Genomic DNA, 23,265 nt, shown 5'->3' with positions numbered 1-23,265 from the left:
TCAAACTAAAAAATGACTGCCAGAGAGATACTATCTTGAAGTGTTTTCTATTTTTGTTGACCCCTTTTTCTTTACACATTCACAGGGTGGGCTCAGAGAAATGAGCTTGCAGATCCAGCCCTGACCCCAGACACACGACCAGCCTCTAATGAAGTTAGAGGCACCACCATTGGGGCTTGCTGGTCAGCGTTTGGACCACACGGTCCAGTACCAACCTGAAGATGCTTCTTGACCATCTCATCACTTATCCCCAGGTGCCTCTGGCAGGCCCCAGTGTTACAGAAGCAGCCGGTTCGCACGTGGATGTTGTGAAGACTGGCCATTTTATCCACCTGCGGGTTTAATATATGACATGGAACCAGTGTTAGGAGTGTCCAGTTTTACTCTGATTGCCTGGGAAGGAGTTTCAGAACCATACTTGGACCTCTCTTTCTTAACAGTAAAATGAAAATATGAGCTTGGAATTTTGCTCTAAAGTGCCATGAGCTATCGTGGGTTTACTAAACACAATTTATAAAATGTTCCTGATAATTAAATCTTATCCATTTGGGTTATAAACATATGCCTGAGAAAAGTGAGATATCAAATTCACACCAAACTCCAAGTTAAGAGTTCACATGTAAAACAAACAATCTGATTTCTTAAATGAGCAGACATTTTTCCAAAGAAGACATACAAATGCCCAACAGGTACATGAAAAGGTACTCAACATCACTAATTGTTAGGAAAATGTAAGTCAAAACCGCAATGACATCAGCTCTCAAATATCTAATAGCTAGCATCTAATATCACACCTGTTAGAACAGCTATTATCAGAAAGACAGCAAATAAGAGGAGGGTGGAGAGAACGTGGAGAAAAGGGAACCCTCGTGCACTGCCAGTGGGAATGTAAACTGGTGAGGAACTATGGAAAACAGTATGGAGGTTCCTTAAAAAATTTAAAATAGAACGAACTGCTGGAACTTTGATCCAGCAATTCTACCGCTGGGTATTTATCCGAAGGAAATGAAATCACTGTCTTGAAAAGATATCTGCACCCCCATGTTCATTACAGTATTTGCACTAGCCAAGATATGGAAACAACTTAAGTACCCATCAAAGGATGAATGGATAAAAAATATGTGATTTATAAATATTATTCAGCTATAAAAAAGGAAATCCTGCCATCTGTGACAACATGGATGGACCTTGAGGGCATTATGCTAAGTCATAATGAAATATGCTAAGTCATAATGAAAACTGCTAAGAAATAAGTCAGACAAAGACAAATACTGTATGATCTCACCTACCTGTGGAATCAAATCAAAATTCATAGATACTGAGAGCAGATTGGTGACTGCCACAGGCAAGGGTTGGGGGTCATGAAGGTGGTCAAAAGATACAAACTTCTAGTTATAAGATAAATAAGTCCTGGGGATGTAATGTACAGCATGGTGACTATAGTTAACAACACTGTATTGCACATGTAAAAGTTGCTGAGAGAATAAGTCCTGAAAGTTGTCATCACAAGAAAAAAAATTTGTAACTATGTGTGGTGATGGGTGTTAACTAAACCTGTAGTAATCATTTCGCAATATACATATATATCGAATCACTGCACTGTACACCTAAAACTAATACAATGTTATACATCTGTTATATCTCAATTGTTAAAAATTTTTTAAATAAATTAATCTTTGAAAAAAGAGGCCACGTGTTTCAAGGGAGATTCACAAAAATAAAATCTGAGGGAAGCTGGGACGTGGGGCAGCTCCTTGGCATCCTCTGCTACCGGGTAGATTCCCAGAGCAGGACTTAGCAGAGCTACCAGTCAGAGCAGCTCTGCCTCAGCTCCCAGCCCAGGCTGCAAACATTACTGTGTTGACACTGTGTGTTATCGATTTGTTTTCATACTGTCTCAGACTTTGGGCTGAATCACAGAACTAACTGCTATTCAATCCAGAAGTTTCAAGGCTCTTTCCTGTCCCCTGGAAGCTAGACAGGTGATTCGTAGTCACAAGGCTCAAAGGTGAGCTGGCACAAGGGATGTTTATCCCAGCTCTTCTGTTTGTGGGTCCAGGGCTGCATTCCCCCAAGGGCCTGGGGGCCCAGTGAGGGTCCTCAGCCCTGGTGACTCAGGTTAAACTTGGGGGAGTGCCCTAAATGCATTCAAGGAAACAAACACATCTTGCCCAGTCAGAGAAGCCTTTGAAACGTTTCTCCCTGGGAAGTACAGGTGGGGGACACAGACACAGGTCACCACGTGGTCAGCCTGGCCTCCCCGCTAGGCAGGCACAGCGGTGTTACCTCCCACACACCCTTATGGGGACCACACTGTCTTCCCTTTAGCCGTCTCCCCTGGATGGTCAGAGTGAAAAGAAGCCACCTCTGCTGGTGAAATCCAGGAGTTCCCTGCTCTCTGAGGTGAGACCTGGCGGCACCACTGGGTCTGGCCTACTCCACCTCCAGGATCAGGTGGTCTCCATTCAAGGGGAAGCCCCTAGGAAAGCCCCTCACTCCCCGACCCCAACTCCCACCAAGCTGAATGAGAAGCCTCCCCCACCCACCCCGTATCCACTATTCCAGCTACCACAGCCACAAAACAAGCCACCCAAACTTGGCGGCCTAAAACAATAACCATTTTATTGTGCTCACAGCTACAGGGGGGTCAGGAATTCAGAAAGGCCCCAGAGGAGATGGCTTGTCTGAGCTGGGAAGACTAGAAGGCTGAGAGTGATATGACGTCTGGGGCTGGAATCACCTGGAGACTCAGCTTGTCATGTATGTGTCTGGCCTCCAAGCCAGAAGGGCTCAAAGCAGACAGTCACCATCATGCCTGCTTTGGGCTTCCTCACAGCATGGCTGCTCAGTGTAAAACTCCTTACACAGTAACTCGAGGCTCCAAAAGTGAATGCCCCAGGGAGCAATGCTGATGCTGCGTGGCCTTTTCTGACCCAGCCTCCAAAGCCAAGCAGTGTCACCTTCCGTAGCATTCTGTTGGTTATGAGTGAGTCACAGACCTGCCAAGATTCTAAGGGGAAAGAGACAGGGACCCCACCTAGAAGAGCATGTGGGTGGAAGAGGCTGTTTTGGCTACGCTTACCCTTCATACTAATTTCTCATCACAACTCATCTCCTCTCACCCTGAGACCTTTGGAATCCCACACAGGCTCGGCCAGTGCCCAGCCAGGTGAAGGAGTTGGCTGCTGGGGCAGGATGAGCGCTGCATCCAGGGAGGGTGAGAAACCGGCCTGACCACAGTGCAATGGAGCACTTGCTTCATACCAGCTCAGTGCTAAGGGGCTGTTTATTGTAACTCATTTAATCCCCGTGACAACCTATCAGTAGGGAAACATTGTTACCCTCATTTCACGGAGAATTGGGGAGCTTACATTAACTCACCCAAGCTCCCAGAGCCAGCGAGAGGCAGTCCAAATCTGAACCCACCCTCTTAACCACCGGGTAGACTAACTTCCAACAGAGGGGAGAATGAAATTCGGAGACCTGGATGTCAAAAACAAGAATGCAAAATCTTCTCACAGAAGGCTCAATTCTTTCATGCATCCCTTGAAAAAGAGACAGCCAGACCCAGCCATGACACCATTTGATCTTTCCGAAGGCCCCCCAAATCCCTGTGGAATTCCCACATGTGAAGGAGCCCAGGAAAACCCAAGATTCTCCTGGGCCGGCACAGCTGGCCATGCCTCAGCCTCGGCCTCCACTCATAGGATGAGCTTCCTCTACAAAGGCACAGAGGGAGAAACTCATCCTCTGTGATGCCTTGGAGAATGAAGGTCCTGGTGAAGTCAGCCAGGCACCCAGATAGGCTCCCTGAGGGGGAGGGGGAGTCTTCCTCTTGAGGCTTCTCTGGGCATATGCGGGGTGGGGGGGGGTTCTTTCACCGCTGCTTGGACCAAGCAGAACCCTGTGGGCCCACCACCCCCCTGCCAAGTACAAAGGCTGCCTCTTATTTATAGAAAAGCTGAAGTCTCCCAGGCATCCCAGAGTCACAAAAGAAAAGGCTTGAGCAGTTAATGATTAGGACAAGAGAGTCACAGACTCTGTGTCTGATGAAAGAATGGGATTAATGCTATTGCTCGTAATAATCTATATCTTTGTGGGCATAGGAATAACTGTAGCTTGCTCTGCCCATATATGTGAGCAGGCAACTAAAATTGTCAGCAAAGAGATGCTACAGACCCATGTCGACATCTTTCACTCTGAGATCTCGACACCCTCTCTCAGCATGAAGCAGTTACAGAAGACAGACCTTCACTCCTATTCCCATAGAAATGTAATGATGTCTGATAGTGGGGATTTGTAAGCAGCTCTTTTGCCCCTTTTCTGTTTGTTCATTTCTGTTTTCCTCAGACAGACCTTAATTGTAAAAATGAGATCACTAGGTAACATTTAACCTAACTCCAGACTTCTGTTCTACTGAAGGTACACAATGCCTTGCTTAACTGGTTGATTCCTTTCCTGGATTAAAAGGAGTAAGAATGAAGAATTAAGTAGTTAAAGAAGGACTGACTCTCTAATTAAGTAGTTAAAGAATAACAGCTTCCCTGTTAACAAATTTGCAGGCGGACAACAGGGGCAAGAGAACATCCAACTGCAGGTGGACCATGAGGGCAAGACAGTACCAAACGAAGATCAGAAGTCAGTGGGTCTGCACGCAATGGAAAAATGATGAAGAATCTGATCTCCTACCTTAATGATTAACTGAGACTGTTTCCCCTTTTTCCCTTTAAAAATTGTCATGGCTGAGCAGAATCTTCGGAGTTGGTCTCCAGACATGAGTCCACTTTCTCCCCAGATTGCCAGTTTTTCTGAATAGAGCACCTTTCCTTTCTACTGAAACTTGCCCCTCGATTATCGGCTTTTGAGTGGTGAGCAGCCCGACCTGAGTTCGGTAACATGCCTGCCACAGCACACTTCATGGTTGCCTGTTTGCCCTCCTCTACACCCCTGAAAAAATACACTTATTTTAGGTTCGAGAACGAAACGTATTGTACCAATAACCTAGAATAACATATTTGAGAAGGCAAACCTTTGGCCCCGATGCATTTTCCACCACCCCTCAGAAGCATTTAAAATTGCCTGCTTCTGAGTGGCGCTGGGCTGTGTAAGTGAGGGGCAGTGCGGGCTGGGGTCTTCACAGTCAGCTCACCCAAGAGACAGCTTATGGTTGTAGAGTGTTAGCCCCTGGACACCAGTGAGAACCAACATTTCCCCCAGAGAATATTTCTCAAGTTGGTTCCTCAGAAAGTTTATGGCTATTCAGAAGTGGGGACAGGATTCCTTGAGAAATGGATTTTGTTTGAGAAATTCTGGGTTTGACAAAGGTGTACAGAGATAGTGGTTTTCAAGGGAAGACAAGCACTATCTTCCAAACTTCTGTGATGATCAAATCTGCTCCTCACAGCAGTTCTAGAAACCCGGGCTCTGAGAAGGGCCTTGGGCTCCCCATGCCCAGTGTGTGACAGCCCATCTGCTGACCACCTAGTGCCATGTCTGGGTGCTCAGGGTGACTCTAGATTTTTTAATGTACTGGGCAATGACCAGCTTACTCAACTGTGGTAAGGATCCAAGCAGTTCCCAAACCTGAATTGTTTTCATGGGAAAATACATACAAAGGGTATATCTACAGAAACTATTTTATAACCAATCTACCAAATCCTTTGAACTCATAATATGGATGAACTATGGCAGACATAGGGCTTTTGTGCTACGAAGGACATCATTCCTACTTCATTAAAAAAAAAAAGAGTTATGAGTTCCAAGCAACATGCAAACAAATGGTGGTAAGAGGCCCAGAATTTTGTGTAACACTATGATATGGTCTGATGTATCAGTGGGGCTACCAAGCTGTTTGTACATGAAACGACATCAGGCAGGCTGTTCTGTCTACACTATTTTAGGGTGTCTTCCCTTGCTGGCAAGCTTCAGCTGCCCCCCTCACCCACTGCCATCAGAGACTCAACCTCTCTCTTCCCATTTGCAATTGATCATCTGTGGCTAAATAAGGAGGGCTGAAGAACTAAATAGCCATGCTTGTTAGAACAAGAGTAAAGAGCCTCTAAGGAAGGACCAGTGGCCTCTCTAACAGTGCACAGGATTCATCATGGCTATTGAAAGGGCCCAGAGGCCTTGACTGCACATTTCAGGGCTCAGCAAGGCTTCAGAATTCCAGACAAGAGTGATTCTGATGTGAACAGGTCAGCAAGATGAAAAGAAAACCCACCTGGGAGTAACCAATGATGTTCCCATTGTCATCGAGCATGTTGAAGCTGATGACCGGACCCTGAACCTCTGGGCTGCTGAACTCAGAGTCACTGTAAATCTGCACGACAGGGGCTCCGTTGGGGTACCGAAGGGTGGACAGGGCGGTGTAGGTGTACTGAGCCAGGGTAAAGGTGTGCTGCCTGATGTTCTCCATTCCACCTCAAAACAGTTATGAAAACAAAAGGGGATCATGAACTTTATGTAAAATTCACTATCTCATTTTTAAGAAAATGAGATCATTATAACTGGCAAACTTGGACCTCATATTAATGATTTTAAATACTTGTAAATAGTTCATGGTACTGCCCACATGATAAATGATTAGGTCATTGGTACTGAACGACAGTTTACCACTGCTGCTTCTGTGGAATTTTTCCATAGAAATTGTTGTTGTCATCTTCCTTTTTTTTTTTTTTCCAGCTTTCTGCACTTTAATGTGTAATACACGAGGTACAAGAAAACTGCAACTAACAATGTCATAAATCAAAGAAATCAGATCAGTCATCAAGGGCTCCAGAGTGAACAGCATCTTCATAACCTCCATGCTTATCGTCTTTGCTTTCTGGGTATAATTTAATAAGATCATCCATTTGAAGAATGGTGATTGCAGCTTCAGTTGCAACTTTCAAACTCTGAACTTTAACTATGGTTGGTTCAAACACCCCTGCTTGCTTGTTGTCTCGGGGTTTACCATTGACCAAGTCAAGGCCAATCCATTTTAGATTTTCGCGTTCTGGGTTAACTTGAGCCTCATTATGAAAAGCTCTTAATTTTGCAACCAGATTTGTGGAGTCTTGGGCAGCATTAACTGCAAGAGTATTAGGAATAACAAGAAGAGATCTTGCAAACTCGGCAATAGCAAGCTGCTCCCGGGAGCCCATGCTGGTGCGTAGTTTTTTTTGTTTGTTTTTTGTTTTTTGTTTTTTTTTTGCGGTACACAGGCCTCTCACTGTTGTGGCCTCTCCCGTTGCGGAGCACAGGCTCTGGACGCGCAGCCTCAGAGGCCATGGCTCACGGGCCTAGCAGCTCCGCAGCATGTGGGATCTTCCTGGACGGGGGCATGAACCCGTGTTCCCTGCATCGGCAGGCGGACTCTTAACCACTGCGCCACCAGGGAAGCCCTGGTGCCTAGTTTTTGAGGTGTACGGAAAGGGCTGCTTCTACAGCACCCTCACCCGGAGCCACAGATTTTGACTCCAAAACTCTTCACTACACAAAGAGCATCATGTAAAGAGTGCTCCACCTCGTCACACATGAAATCATTTGCCCCACGTAAGATGACAGACGCAGAGGTACGAGCCTTAGTGCTATTTTAAAAACAGTGAAATTCTTAAATCAATGCTTTAATAAGTCCATGCAGAAATTCACTCTAAGTGCCTTGATGAAATCCTGCTTACACAGGACATTTAGACATGGAAGCAATGTCTAGACCATGGAGAAGAGATGAAATGGTTACTTCACCTCAATTTACAATGGCCCAACATTATTTTATCCCATGCGTATAACTGCTTATATCATTGAAAGACTATAGCAGCCAATAAATGGGAAGTCATCTTCCTTTAAAAAAAAAATGTTACTTAAGCATTCAGATAATTTAGACCCTTTGGTAACAGACTGCAAAAATGTACAATTTTGTCTTTAAATGTATCTCTTTTTTGCTGTTGCTGTTTGTTTTCGTTAATGTTTAAATCTTTTTTTTTTGTTTGTTTGTTTTTTTAGTTTCTTGGCCACACCACACAGCATGCGGGATCCTAGTTCCCTGACCAGGGATCAAACCTGTGTTTGTTTTTGTTAATGTTTAAATCTTTTTTGTTTGTTTGTTTATTTGTTTTTTTAGTTTCTTGGCCACACCACACAGCATGCGGGATCCTAGTTCCCTGACCAGGACGGGCCTAGCAGCTCCGCAGCATGTGGGATCTTCCTGGACGGGGGCATGAACCCGTGTTCCCTGCATCGGCAGGCGGACTCTTAACCACTGCGCCACCAGGGAAGCCCTGGTGCCTAGTTTTTGAGGTGTACGGAAAGGGCTGCTTCTACAGCACCCTCACCCGGAGCCACAGATTTTGACTCCAAAACTCTTCACTACACAAAGAGCATCATGTAAAGAGTGCTCCACCTCGTCACACATGAAATCATTTGCCCCACGTAAGATGACAGACGCAGAGGTACGAGCCTTAGTGCTATTTTAAAAACAGTGAAATTCTTAAATCAATGCTTTAATAAGTCCATGCAGAAATTCACTCTAAGTGCCTTGATGAAATCCTGCTTACACAGGACATTTAGACATGGAAGCAATGTCTAGACCATGGAGAAGAGATGAAATGGTTACTTCACCTCAATTTACAATGGCCCAACATTATTTTATCCCATGCGTATAACTGCTTATATCATTGAAAGACTATAGCAGCCAATAAATGGGAAGTCATCTTCCTTTAAAAAAAAAATGTTACTTAAGCATTCAGATAATTTAGACCCTTTGGTAACAGACTGCAAAAATGTACAATTTTGTCTTTAAATGTATCTCTTTTTTGCTGTTGCTGTTTGTTTTCGTTAATGTTTAAATCTTTTTTTTTTGTTTGTTTGTTTTTTTAGTTTCTTGGCCACACCACACAGCATGCGGGATCCTAGTTCCCTGACCAGGGATCAAACCTGAGCCCCCTGCAGCGGAAGCTCAGTGTCCCAACCACTGGAGCGCCAGGGAAGTCCCCTAAATCATTTTAATATAATACAAAGCAGTTAAGGATACTTGCTATAACATGGATGAACCCTGAAAACATTATGCGAAGTGAAATAAGCCAGACACAAAGGACAAATATTGTATTATTCCTCTTATATAAGGTGCCTAGAATAGGCAAATTCATAGAAACAGAAAGGAGAATAGAGGTTACTAGGGGCTAGGGGAGGGGAAATGGGGAGTTACTGTTTTTTCAGTTTGGGATGATGAAAGTCCTGGAGAAGGATAGTGGCGATGGTTGCTCAACGATGTGAATATACTTAATGCCACTGAACTGAATATTTTAAAATGGCTAAACTGGTACATTTTATGTTATATAGATTTCACCACAATTTTTTCTAAAAAAGAGCCTAATTAAGTAGGAAAAATCAGGGTTTGCCTTACTGTGGGGCTGATATTGTCAATCTGCCTTCAGAGGTGCCCCTGGCTCTGTCAGACCCTCTCACTTGTGGTTTGGATACCTTGCTAGTATCTGTCCTTGAGAAAGTGCTCATTTCTCAGTGTCTATCTTGATTATCTCCTCTTTGTCTGGATGATGCCCACTCACCTCCCTGCATTACTGTCACGACAGCCCTCCTATGAATTCTGTCTGCCTGCAGTTTTAGGCTTAGGCTGAGGACCTAAGCGTCCCCTTATTATGACGGGGGGTGGGGGAGGGCTGCCTAACTGCTAAGCCGCGTCCCTGATTCACCATAACCCCATACCCATGTGGATGGTACAAGCAGTGTCACCCCGTTCTAGAAGCTTAGCGTCTGAAAGGAGCGTCCAGAGCGCAGCAGGAGTGAGGAGTCATGGCTCACCAGACAGAGGTTCTTCCAGCCTTGTGCCTTGTGCCAAGCCCCATAAGATGGGATGTGGCATCCATCTGTGTGTTAGGCTGTGGGGAATGTCCCCCACCTGCTCACACACCCCAAGCACTTGTCAGGAAAGAAAACACGCATCATTGCAAAGGCCAGCAGAAGAGACAGTGTTTGGGGGCTCAGGGTTAGGCGTTAGCATTGCCTGGGTTTAAACCCTAGCCCTCCCAGGTTCCAGCTCCCTGGTCCTGGGGAAGGCATTCAACCTCTCTGAGCATAAGCTCCTTCGTGGGCAAAGTGGGCTCGTCATAAAGCTCCCCTGTGGGAAGACCCCGCGAGGTAAGAGCTAAGTAAGGTCTCAGGATCTGTAAGCATTCCCAGTGCAGGGATCAAGGAGGGCTCCTCTGCGTCTGTGAGGTTATTATTATTTTTTTTTTTTTGCGGTACGCGGGCCTCTCACTGTTGTGGCCCCTCCCGTTGCAGAGCACAGGCTCCGGACGCGCAGGCTCAGCGGCCATGGCTCACGGGCCCAGCCGCTCCGCGGCATGTGGGACCTTCCCGGAGCGGGGCATGAACCCGTGTCCCCTGCATCGGCAGGCGGACTCCCAACCACTGCGCCACCAGGGAAGCCCCGTCTGTGAGGTTATTAATCTCTGGATTTGGAATGTCTATCCCTTGTTAAAATGATCTTTTAACCGACCAAAAAAAGGTTCAGTTTCTTGCTCTTGCCTCAGAAGTCATTTCTGGAAGTTCTTTAGAATCAGCTTCATCTGCATCAGTGCAGAGCTGCCATGTGCCGGTCACCTGCACAGACTCTCTCCTTACCTGAATCCCACCCAGGCCAGGGCTCCCTCGAGGACACGGACAACAGGAAGCAAATTCCACACAGATAAAGAGGTCCACTGACCTGTGAGGCGCTCTAAGACATCGAATCCATGTTTCAGTGCTATCACGTCAAGGAAGGAGATGGTGCCATCTTCAAACCTGTAATGGTGGTGAGGGGGATAAGGTCAAGCTGTGGCTAACTCCTCCGTGTGCATTTTGTATATGTGACAACGGGGCTTTGACTCTAGCCTTAGCCGTAGTCTATGGAGACCTTGCCTCTGCTGCCTTATACAACGCTGCTCTCCCCTCGCCTCCTCAAGACAGAGGGCCATGCACACCAAGACATGTGGGCTGCCTCTGGCCCTGACCTGGTCTGCAGCTTACTTGGGATGGGCTGGCAGTGGTGATAAAGGGCCCTGAAAGACAGTCACCACCTTGGAAGACTTCAGACTTGACAAAACCTTAAGTGTTGTGGGCTCTGGAAGTGCTGCCCTTGACCCCAAGAGAGCACCACTGACAGGGCATCAATCCAGTCAGATCAATATTGTGCAGCCATGAGGTTCTTAACAAGAGTCTATGATTCCGAAGTCTATAGGACCACAGCTATTATAAGGCTCTCAATAAACTTCCTGATTATCTTTATAATTATATTTGCATTTTATAATTATTCATTTAGACAAAATCCTCATCAAATCTTTATTGTCTATGTACTGCATGCCGGGCACTGTTCTAGGTGCTAAGGATACAGCAGTTAACGTGACAGGTAGGATCCCTGCCTTCACAGGGCACAGAAACAAGGAGTAACAAACAGCAAACACGCAGGGAAGCCAAATAAGCATCAAGCCAGGGGGTGACAAGTGCAATGAAGTTGCCTAAGCAGGAGGGCTGGCAGCTGCTTTAGATGAGATGGTCAGGGGAAGTCTTCCCCGAGGGAGATCATTCGAGCAGAGACCGAGTAGAATTAAGGGAGCGAGGGAAACTGCTCATTTTGGAAACAGTTTTGGAGGGAAACAGAGTTCCAGGGAGAGGGTGCAGCAAAGGCCCTGAGCAGGTAGAGCCGGAACAGCAAGGAGGTCAGTGAGGCCAGGAGCAAGAGAGCAAGGTGGAGGGTGGTAGGAGAGCAAGTCAGGGGACTGCACCCTGGATGAGACGAGTGGCCGGAGGGCTCTGAGCAGAGAGGAGTGACCGGATGGGGCCTAGGTTTTGATAAAGCGCCTGTGGCTGCTTCATTAGCGAGGGGGAAGCCTGGGACACAGCGAGGAGGTGTTTCCAGCAAGCATCCCATAAAGGGTGGTGACAAACAGCAGTCTTATGCAAGTTGAAGCTTTCAATGGAAATACCGTGTTTTGTATTTTAACACTCTAGGGATAAGAGTTGCTCAAAATATTATTACCGGAATGTTAATATCCTTATAAAACTAATGGTAATTAATAGATATATAGAAGTAATAATGAATCAGTTGATAATTAATTGACCATTAATAAGTTAGTAACTAATGACTCCTTAATAAATTAAGGAGGCATGATTAGGCAATAATGGCTTCTGTTATTAATTGATCAATAATAAATAATTATTGATTGATCAATAATTAACAGACTCTTAGGAGAAAAGGGAGGTTTTTTTGTTTCCATCAGGGGTTGTTTCTCACAGATGCACGTTCAAGAAACATTTGAGTTGGGTATTAAATCTCAAGCTCTAGTCCTAGGTTCACAAGAAATATATGAGGCTTCTAATGGTAAATAAATACATTCAGCTTTCTGGGACTCTTGGTGCAGCACCTGCTATAAGGCGATTCACCCAAATTGAAGGCAAGAGGTCCGGTCCAGCCCAGCCCACTCATGCCGTGCCTGTAATGAGCTGCCCCACTCCTCTGGGTCTTCAGGTGCCCCTACTGACTAAATAAAGTTTGGGTTGTCATTTTGTTCTGCCTTTAATTTACATGATGTTGTGCCAGTCATTCTTTTCTCACTTGGTTATATTATATGCTACGTTATCACACTTGGATTCAAAAGGTTTTACATTAGCTTTCCTGTTTTAGAATCATGCAACTATGGAGAGGTCCTAAATGAGAGAGACATCAGATAGCCTCATAGCGTACTGACGCCCACTCAACCTTGGTGCTTCACCTATATTAGCTCTAAATAATTGTACCCTTTTAGAGGTGCACTTTATAGGAAAAACACGAGGTGCAGAGATCAAGTCACGGGCTCCTATTCCCACACACAGTGTGCAGTGGAGCCAGGATTCACTCCCCAGCGGTCCAGCTCCAGAACCTACACTCTGGACTATGACTCTACTGCCGAGGCCACGCCCCTACCTGCAGGACCCTTGAGTCTGCACCTGGGTCTGCGGGGGATCTGAGCCACCTTCCCATCCAGGCCCCGGGGCCTTCTCAGGCACCAGCAGAGTGACCAGCTCCTGGCCCCCACCTCATGGTATCTCCCACTGTTGCACCCAGCAGAACCCTGGGTCAGCTGCCATTTTCACCCTCTCGTACCTTCAACCTTACGGGCCCCAGCCACTGGCATCTGGGGGATTCCTGGGCACGAGGCTCACCGCCTGCCCCTGCACCCTGAGAATGACACATAGACCAACAAACCCAGGCAAGGAGCTGCCTGCCCTCAGACTTCCTTGGTAACCCCCGGGAGGCTCACAGAGGCTGCTGTTAGCTGCGCCCCCGGGTCTGGTGGCCTCTGATTTAACTGGTCCCTCTTGCTGCCTAGACACCAAGCTGAGCTGATACTAGCTGCTGAAATACAGCTATGCTGTCAACATGTATGCACACTTGTTCCAAATGGCACCATCCTTTTAAATCACTGCTTCAATGGCTGCCCCCTCATGTCAGTGCTGTGGCAAAGGCCTGGGGCCCATCCTCCATACTCCCTGGAAGGCCTTCATCTCTTCTGCTCGTAGCCCTTCCCTGCAGGCCCTCATCCTCCCACAGCTGTGGAGAAGCCCACACACAGGGCAGAGTTCACAGGCCCCTGTGGCAGCTCCAGCTGACCTCTGACTCCCGGATCCGGGCCCTGCCACCCAGCACCTCCCTTGCACCATCCTACAGGTGGTGGCATAGGCCAGACCCCAGCCTTGCTGAGCTCCAGCGGCCCCTCCCATCGCCGGGTTACCTTTCAGCCACCGACTCTCTGGGGATATAGAAGTCTTCTTCTGCAAGGTATGCAGCGGCCGTGCCTCCTCCAAAGTAGGTTTTCCTCAGCAGAGGAGCTGAGCGGCTATTCACCAGCAGGGCGCCCAGGCCAGTGGGGAAGCCAAAGATCTTATAGAAGGAGAGGGGGACAAAGTCGGCCCGGTGAACCGACAGGTCCAGAGGCGAGGTGCCCACGTAGGCAGCCGCATCCAGCAGCACGAACCACTTCCCAGGCCCGCCCACGGGGCGCATCCGCCCAGACTTGACCTCTTCTATCCAGGACAGGGGGTACCTGGTCCCGGAAAAGTTACTCTGAGCTGGGTAGCAGAAGAGATGCAGAGGCTGGCCGTTGGGGTCGCTGGGAGCGGTAGCAGACTGTTCTTCCGCCAGCCACATGTCCTCTGGCCTGACTGGGATGGAAGTGATGTTCATGGCCGCGGTGACCTCCCTCATGCCCACCACAGACGTGTGGCTGTCAGTGAGGTAACAGAAGCGACTCCCGCCGCTCTCTGGGCCTGGGGACGCCCACGGGAAAGCCTCTGCCACCAGTTTAAGAGCAGCTGTGCTCCCGGCCGTGAAAATCACAGTGTAGTCCTCTGGGGAGGTGTGGAAGTGTGCCAGGATCCTGGAAGAAGCACAGCATCAGGGAACTCCTTGGTTTCCCTCCAGTGTTAAATGTTTGGAGCTAGTTGTATTTCAACTAAATACTACATCTCTCCATCTTAAGAGCTAGGAAAAAGCCAGATAGGCTTTGCCACATTGTGAAGTTAGGGCAGGGGCAGAGGAAGTTGTGGGAAGAGATGGCAAATGGGTGCAAACCGGCAAAATCACCCAGCCTCCCAAATCCCCACCCCCAAATGGAGAAGACAAAAATCTACAACTACCTTAAACTCAGTTGAAAACACCCCTTCTTGGTCTACTGTATAGCTCTATCATAAAAAGTTTTCAATCATCAACTTGTTTAACATTGCTTTTTTTTTTTTTTTTTTTGCGGTACGCGGGCCTCTCACTGCTGTGGCCTCTCCCGTTGCAGAGCACAGGCTCCGGACGCGCAGGCTCAGCGGCCGTGGCTCACGGGCCCAGTCGCTCCGCGGCACGTGGGATCTTCCCGGACCGGGGCACGAACCCGTGTCCCCTGCATCGGCAGGCAGACTCCCAACCACTGCGCCACCAGGGAAGCCCCTAACGTTGCTTTTAATACGGGCAACCCTCTAGCAAAAGAGTATCATTTTCAAACTGGAAATAAGTTGAAATTGTATAGATTCAAATATCTTTAGGTACCACCTAAATTATTTGCCAAAAACTAATTAATTTGTTATGTGCCAATATTAGTAAAGGGGGGAAAATGGAAAAAACAAGATGTCTAAATCTGAAATACGAAAAGAAAAAAAAAACAGAGAAAGCATTTTTTTTTCATCCTGAAAACCAGACTTAGGAACCTGGGTCACTCCTTGTCACTGTGGCCCCCAGGAACTCTGGCACCAGCCCAGAGCCACACACAACAGCTTGGGCACCTCAGAGGTGCCCACCTGTGCTTCTGGTCGGCCCCACTCTGCACCTGTTCAGCCTCACCTTCCTGTCCTCTGACCCTGATGGTTATCCGCGTGCATGTGTGGCCATTTAGCTGAACGTGATCTTCCTGAAACCAACTCAGAAGCTTTGTGGGATGTGGGCAGGTGGTAGGAAGTCCATCCACCCACAGGTACCCACACAAGTTGGAGCCCCGGCTGCTCACCTGTAGCGCACCTGTTCCACCGTGTCATGGGTGAGCTTGCTGCTGATGTTCTGGCTGTGAGGATTACCTGGCAGGTTACAGAGACAAAGCCGTTGGGTCACTACTTAGAGTCTCTCCTTTTGTGCTCCTCCAAAATCCTCTCCCTCAGTTTCTCAAAATTTAAGCAAAAAAAATATCATAGGACCCAGCCTTCCCCAAGTTCCAAACAGTAAATTCAATCAGGGAAGTGAGAAAATGCAGAGAGAAAGGAAAAGTCAAGCAAGACAAAATAATAATGGTTTAGCCATTAAACAAAGTCAAGGACCTTTAGTTCCTCCTCAAGGGCTATAGATAATATTCTGGGCCATATCCTTTGAGCTATTTTATAGATACTAAAACCCATACCAGGTGGAATAAGTTAACTGTATGCTGCCCCTACCCAGTTCTCCATTCACATCTCCACCGCTCTCCTCCCCTCCCTGTTTCTGGGCTGGTTCCTGAAACCACCGCAGGGTCTTGGTTCATGCTGTTCCTTCTGCCTAATCTGCCCGCTCCTCTTGTCCGAGTGAATTCCTGCTCCTCCTCTAGCATCCGCCCCACTCCTGTAGAAGCCTTCTGTGACGCTCACACTGCCAACTCACCGTCACTCTGCAGATACAGACCCCCATAGCGCCCGGGGCCTTTCGGTCACAGCCCTTTGCTCAATTGATAATTTACTTTATTTACATTTTACACTACTTTACTTTTCCTTTCTTTTTTTTTAACATTTATTTGGCGATCGCTTGATTGAGGTCTTGTCTTTACTAGACCATAGTCCACGAAGGCAGGGACTGTATTTACTTTGTTCCCATTACAGCACCATGCCCCCAACACCAGAGTGGCTTAATAAACATTTACAGAGTGAATGAATGAATGAATGAATGAATGTTCCTCCTGCTGTCCCACCCTCTGCACTGGGCTGGTCCCACAGGGTCATCCCACCACCAAACACAGCACCCCGTGCCCTTCCTGCCACTGACCCCTTCTTCTGGAAGTAACCTGCGTGTCCCTGAGGCAGTACCTCCCACATTTAGCAGCACATGTGCTACAGGGACCGACCCTGGGTGCTTGCTTGCCTGACCCCCTCTCTCAAGGGGCTTACTCAGCTTTGTGTGTTCAGCACTGTCCCCGCCTGTTAACGTGACATTTTATTAAGCACAGATATATTAGCTGAATGTAGTTGGCTAATGTTCAATGCAAAATCAGTTATGCTGTGTTTTTCTTTACCATAAACATTTTCCGTGAGATCTTTAGTGAAGCTTGTAAGCTGGCTCTGGGGGAACAACGTGGCTCCTGCATGGTCAAGATAGACAGTTCCTGAAAGAAAACACAAAATAAAGTTGTGATTATTTTTCAGAGGTATTCCACTCATTTCACCTAGATCTAGTTTGTGTGAACCTGACCTGTGCCCATATGATGTGTTTAGACATAACACCAGGCCACTGATTTCTCCCAGCCTCTTGATATGCGTGCTCTTTTTAAATATTCTTTCTCTTATTCTTTTCCGTTAAGGTTTATCACAATATACTGAATACAGTTCCCTGTGCTATGCAGTAGGATCTTGTTATATAATAGTTTACATCTGCTAACCCCAAACTCCCAGCCCTTCCCTCCCCCATCCCTCTCCCCCTTGATGTGCGCTTCTGAGTTCAAGTGGAGGCATGAGCAATGGGAGAACTGCACTTTCAACATCGAATGACCCTTAGAGCCCTGAGAGCCTTCCTGATGAACCAGCTCTCTTCTGAACCTGGAAGAGCAGCCCACACAGAGGAGAAGCCCAGCGGACGTTCACGATTCAGGAGGGCAAAGCTATTTCATGTTATGACACACACCCTATTCTGGAGTTTCCGCGCAGCTTCCCAGGCCGTCAGGCCCTGATTCTACATTCCCATAGTGAGTTCCAAAGTCCTCAACCTTAGAACAGCTGTGACAGCTTCGGAGATGACTGGGAATGGCTGTGGTCTTTCCAGTCTCTCTCATAAACAGAGAAAGGTAAATTTAGATGACAGTGAGATACCAAGCGTTACCAGACAGACTGCCCTAGATCAAAAGGGATAACTCGCTGTATGGGTGAGGGTGTGGGGAAACAGGCCCGCTGTTACACGGCTGGTAGGAGGGTAAATGGGTGCAACTTCTTTATGGACAGAAATTTAGCGATATCGTTCATGCTTTAAAAATGCAAACTCCCTTGACCTAGCAATTTGTCTTCCAGGAATCTATCTTATAAATTGTGAAATGGCCTGTCAGTGAGGACATTCAGTGCAGCACTGTCTGTAAGAGCAAAGGGTTGGAAATGACTTAAATATCTGTCAACATGTATTTAAAATAAAGAATTTGAATACACCCATCTAGTACTGACATGGAACAAACTCCCAGATATGTTTTCAAGAACATACAATGTGAATAGATTCCTTCATTCTTTCATGCACTTAACAAATATTTTCTGTTCTGTGCAGGATGGATTTTTCATTTATTTTATAACAGCTTTATTGAGAATAATTCACAGACCGTAAAATTTGCCCTTTTAAAGTGTATGATTCAGTGGTTTTAGTATATTCGTAAAGTTGTGCAACCATGGCCACTATCTAATTTTAGAACACTTCATTCATCCCCAAAAGAGACCCCATACCCATTACCACTCACTCCCCAGATCCACCCAGCCCTAGCCCCTGGCAATCACCAATCTATTTTCTGCCTCTATAGATCTGTCTACTCTGGACATTGCATATAAATGGAATCATACAACATGTGGTCTTTTGTGTCTCGCTTCTTTCACTTAGCATAATAATTTCAAGTGCATCCATATTGTAGCATGTATCAGAACTTCATTCCTTTCTTGTGACTGAATAGTATTCCATTGTATGGATATGCCACATATTTTGTTTATCTATTCATCTGTTGATGAATATTGGGGTTGTTTCCAATTTTGCCTATTATAAATAATGCTGTTATGAATATTTGTGTACAAGTTTTTGTGTGGACATATGTTTTCTCCCATTTGGTTGGTTGTTCTTTCACTTTCTTTATGATAGCCATTGAAAATAATTTTTTTTAATTTTAATGAAGTCCAATTTGTCTATTTTTCTGTTGCTTGTAATTTTGGTGTCATAAGAAACCATTGCCTAATCCAAGGTCCTGATGATTTCTACTTATGCTTTCTTCTAAGAGTTTTATTCTTTTAGCTCTTATATTTAGGCTTTGGCCCATTTTGAGTTAATTTTTTAATACAGTGTTGAAGAGGGGTCCAACGTCAGTCTTTGGCGTGTGGATACACCCTTTAAGAGACTATTCTTTCTCCTGTTTAATAGTCTTGGCATCCTGTTGAAAATAAATTGACCATAGATGTACGGGTTTATTTCTGGTCTTACAACTCTACTCCATTGGTCTATGTATCTATCCTTATGCCAATACCACATTGTTCATTGTTTTGATTACTATAACTTTATGTAAATCTTTCTTACCTTTACTTTTATGGCAGTGTAAGTCCTTCCACTTTGTTCTCTTTTTTTTCAGTAATTTTTATTTTATTTTATTTTTTGGCTGCATTGGGTCTTCGTTGCTGCACACGGGCTTTCTCTAGTTACGGAGAGCAGGGGCTACTCTTCATTGTGGAGCACGGGCTCTAGGCACACAGGCTTCAGCAGTTGCAGCATGCGGGCTCAGTAGTTGTGGCTCGCGGGCTCTAGAGCACAGGCTCAGTAGTTGTGGCACACAGGCTTAGTTGCTCCATGGCATGTGGGATCTTCCTGGACCAGGGCTCGAACCCGTGTCCCCTGCATCAGCAGGCGGATTCCCAACCACTGCGCCACCAGGGAAGTCCCTCAACTTTGTTCTTTTTCAAGATTGCTTTGGGTATTCTGGATCCTTTGCATTTCTATATGAATTTTAGGATCAACTTGTCAAAAACTGTCTGGGATTTTGATAGGAATTGCATTGGATCTGTAGGTAACTTGGGGAGTATTGCCATCTTAACAATTTTAAGTCTTCCAATCCATGAATACAGAATGTCTTTCCATTTATTTAGGTCTCCTTTTATTTCAATGATATTTTGTAGTTTTCAGTGTATGTCTTGTACTTCTTTTGATAAATTTATTGCTGTGTATGTTATTCTTTTTGATGCTTTGGGAATTATTTCCTTTATTTCACTTTCATAGTGTTCATTGATACTGTATAGAAATTGAATTGATGTTTGTATACTGACCGTCTATTCTACAACTTTCCTGAACTTGTTTTTTTAGTACTAATAGCTTTGTGTGTGGATTTTTTAGGATCTTTTGTATACAAGATTATACTCTCAGCAAGTAGAGATGTTTTACTTCTTCCTCTCCAATCTGGATGTATTTTATTTCATTTTGTTGCCTAATTGTCCTGGATAGAACTTCTAGCACAATACTGAATAGAAGTGGTGAGAAGAGACGTCCTTGCTTTGTTCCTGATCTTAATGGTAAAATTTTCATTCTTTCACCTTTAAGTATGATGTTAGCTGTGGTTTTTTTTGTAGATGGCCTTTATCAGGTTGATTAAATTTCTTTTTATTCCTATTGAGTGTTTTTATATTCAAGAAATATTTACTGAGCACTTACTGTGTTCCAGGCACTGTTCTAAGTGCTGGGGACATAACAGCAGACAAAATAGAAGCTGGTATGATAATGACAGAGAAAGACCATAAACAAATAAATATTAACTATGTCAGGTGGTAAGAAATGTTATGGCTCAACTATGTTAAAAAAAAAACACCCATGTACACACAGATATAAATATAGACAAGCACTGGAAAGGCAAACAAGACACAAATGGCAGCAGTTGACTCTGGGGTGGCCACAGTGGTGGCAACTGGAGTTGGGGGTGCTCCCTGGCCATTCTTCATCCTCTTTTGACGCCTTTTGAATTTGGTACCATGTTAAATGTATTACCTAGCCAAAAAAATTAGTTTTAAAATAATGTTCTCATTTACTAAAGATTCAGAAATAGAAAGGTACCACACCAAAAGAAAGGCTTTTGTCCATCCAGCATTAGGGAGACGCTCATGGGGAGCATTAATGCCCTGTCGCTATCAGAAGAAGTACGCAAACGACCCCTGAACCAATCGGCATTAGGTCTTCAAGAAAGGGAATTCCAGGGTCTCTTCTGGCTCATGCACCTTCATTTCTTGGTTCCATGAAGAGTGAGTGACCATCAGTCAGCACCCAGAGGCTTTAAGAACCACTTGAACCACAACTGTGTAATCAATATGCTCCCTTCACCAAAACAAGGACATTCCCATCCAATGGGTTATGCAAAATATTTCAGCACTTAAAGGTTAAGCATTTAATTATCCAGAGCAACCACTTAACCAGACAAATTCTCAAACCTGCAAGAAAACTTTGGGGGTGGGTAGGGGTCAGGGATAGGAAGAGGAGGTGAATCGTACATTATTGTGGTTTGGTTTGTTTTTCCCTGCCCTCTTTCTGGTTCGTTTGTTTCTGTGTGAAAAAAGAGGGGGATATGTTCCTAGACTCCCAGCAGTGGGAAGGGTGAGTTTATAGTCCACAAAGTCTACTTCAACCATAATGTAGAGGAAATGCTGGGAAACTGTACTAGATAGATAAATAGATAGATAGTAGATAGGTAGGTAGGTAGATAGATAATCACAGAACACTATCACAATTACAGTAGATGTTAAAAGGGCACTGAAGGCCAGCCTGGGATCCTGGCTATCACATCTAAACTTTACATTTGAGGAAAAGGGTGCTGTTCTCTGAGAAACAAGAATGAAACAAGGAGGGATCTACTTTCTACTTTCCCAGGGTAGTGTTGAGGGGACAGGTCAGCCAATGATGGGTGTGAGGGATCAGAGCTGGAGGGGATTAGGGGATTAAGGAGGAGTGATGCTGAAATAATTACCTACTGTACGATAACAGCTTCTGGGATTTGCTTCAAAAGAATGGGGAGACTTTCTCAAGTCCTCTGCACCTGTGGGTATTCATTCTATAGGTGTCTCTATTTCTGTGGGTAGGAAGTTTCTATAACCAAAAAAAAAAAAAAAAAAAGGTCAGAAAGAAAAGGAGAGAGAGAGAGAGACAGAGGGGGCTCTGTCTCCAGCAGGTGAATAGGCAACTAGGAAGATCGGGGAGGGAGTGAAGAGAGGCCGCCAGAGGACCCCTGTCTCCTCCCTTGAGCTTCCTTACTTAAGTACAGATGGGGCCACTCGAGGAGGAGGGCACAGCCCTTAAAGCTCCCAAAGGGGGGGAAAAACAATCACGTTCTGGAACATGACAAAATGACCCAAAGAGCTGAAGTCAGCTACCTGATAACTGAAACATAAATCATGGTTGCTGTTCCGCCACAAGCAGGCAAGCGGCACCAACTGTTCACCACGACAGAATAAATACACCTCAAAGCCCAGTGCCCGGCGCCACGACCTGCCCACTTACCCGGCACCCCTCCCAGTTCAAACAGCACGCCCTTCTAAGGCTTGGAGAAGCCCCTCACAGAAGGTTGCTGTTAAAGGATGAGTCCCGCCCCGGTGCGGAACGCCCTCCCACCCTGCAGCAGTGGGCTGGAAGGACCACTGGCCAGATCAAGCTTGTCTTCCAATTTAACCTGCCTGTTCCGCCTTGCGGAACTCGAAGGCACGATAAGATCCCGGTCCTCACATCCAATGTACTGGCTCGTCCTGTACTTAAAGTTCAAATTGCACGGTTTGCTAATTCTTCAGGTCCCCCAACGAGCTGGACTTCCGCGGCATTGTCCTGCCTACACTAGTGAGAAAAATGAGACTTAGAAAATACAAACTGCTGGGAGCCATCCCAGCGGAGTCTGGAGCGCAGCCTCGGGAAGCTCCTGAACGGCGGCCGCAGCCCCTCGGTCCTCAACCCGCGCGCCCGCAGAGCCGCGGTCCCAACCCCGCGAGCTGGCCGCCCGTGCACCGCTCGCGTCCCCGGGCAATCACCCGAACAGTCACGGCCGCCGGGCATTCCTGCATTTTGCAACCCCGGTTCCAGTTGGAACTTTAGAGCCGGGAGTCTCTTGGCAAGCGAAGGCAAAAAGAATCCTCAGCCCTATTCGCTGAGGGCGGAGACAGGTGGCAAAGGACCACTTTGGTTCTACATCCCTGGAAAGTCTAAGGAGCAAGGAGTCTTGGGGTTGCAGGTGGGACCTCAGGGAGCCGCGTCCACGAAGAGAGCTCGTGGACACATCCCTCCAGGTCTTTCGATTCAAAATGGGTCTCTAACGAGGTAACGCCGCTCCCGCCGGGAGCAAAAGTTCCTTCCACGTCGGTTCTAGAAACCGCGTGTCCCCCACGGCCTCCCGGCAGGCCCGGCGCAGCTGCCCCCGCCGGTCTCACCTGCCAGGCGGCCGAACTCGCGCGCCCGGAGCTCGTGCAGGCTGCGCCGGCCGTACCCGTAGACGAGAGGCTGCGGGCTCGAGTCCAAGAACTGCGCAAAGGCCAGCAGCTCGGCCCCCGACTGCCCGGCCCCGCCGGCCATGACCGAGGCCTGAGCGCCGCGCAGTCCAAGCGGGCTGCGCAGGGGAAGCGCCGAGGCCCACCCGCCGCGACTCCGCCCCGCCGCGCCCCGGCCGCGCCTCCCGGCCAGCCAGCGGCACCGCGTCCCCGCCGAGGGGCGGCGCCTCTCCTGGCAGGCCAGGCTTGCCCCGGGCGCGCTGACTCACGGAGTTTCACTGCTTTCTGCCCTTTTCCCACCTGGGGGCAGGGGGAGGGAGAGCCCGTGGTTGTCTCTTTTAACTGCTTTCCAACGGAGTCCAC

At 46.8% G+C, this 23,265-nt stretch overlaps 1 protein-coding gene and 2 non-coding genes across 3 annotated transcripts in view; all 3 read right to left on the bottom strand.

Annotated features, from left to right (window-relative positions):
- The window catches only part of MOCOS (molybdenum cofactor sulfurase), a 57,692-nt gene extending 34,659 nt beyond the window's left edge, over positions 1-23,033 (bottom strand). The window contains exons 1-7 of the mRNA XM_024120497.2: positions 22,846-23,033; positions 16,746-16,835; positions 15,501-15,567; positions 13,746-14,390; positions 10,703-10,779; positions 6,224-6,423; positions 216-332 (exon numbers count right to left, since the gene is read on the bottom strand). Coding sequence (XP_023976265.1) covers positions 216-332; positions 6,224-6,423; positions 10,703-10,779; positions 13,746-14,390; positions 15,501-15,567; positions 16,746-16,835; positions 22,846-22,987 — 1,338 coding nt within the window. The 5' untranslated portion in view covers positions 22,988-23,033. The remainder of the gene's footprint in view (positions 1-215; positions 333-6,223; positions 6,424-10,702; positions 10,780-13,745; positions 14,391-15,500; positions 15,568-16,745; positions 16,836-22,845) is intronic.
- Positions 7,684-7,813, bottom strand: LOC112064147 (small nucleolar RNA SNORA20). Its single transcript, XR_002891396.1, has one exon. It is a non-coding gene; the product is annotated as a small nucleolar RNA SNORA20 (small nucleolar RNA).
- LOC112064148 (small nucleolar RNA SNORA20) lies at positions 8,557-8,686 on the bottom strand. The gene has a single exon (XR_002891397.1). It is a non-coding gene; the product is annotated as a small nucleolar RNA SNORA20 (small nucleolar RNA).
- Positions 23,034-23,265: the final 232 nt, after the last annotated feature.

Source organism: Physeter macrocephalus, chromosome 19, assembly GCF_002837175.3.
Source record: "Physeter macrocephalus isolate SW-GA chromosome 19, ASM283717v5, whole genome shotgun sequence".
Taxonomy (NCBI): Eukaryota; Metazoa; Chordata; class Mammalia; order Artiodactyla; family Physeteridae; genus Physeter; species Physeter macrocephalus.
This window is presented reverse-complemented; position numbering and strand designations above follow the sequence as displayed.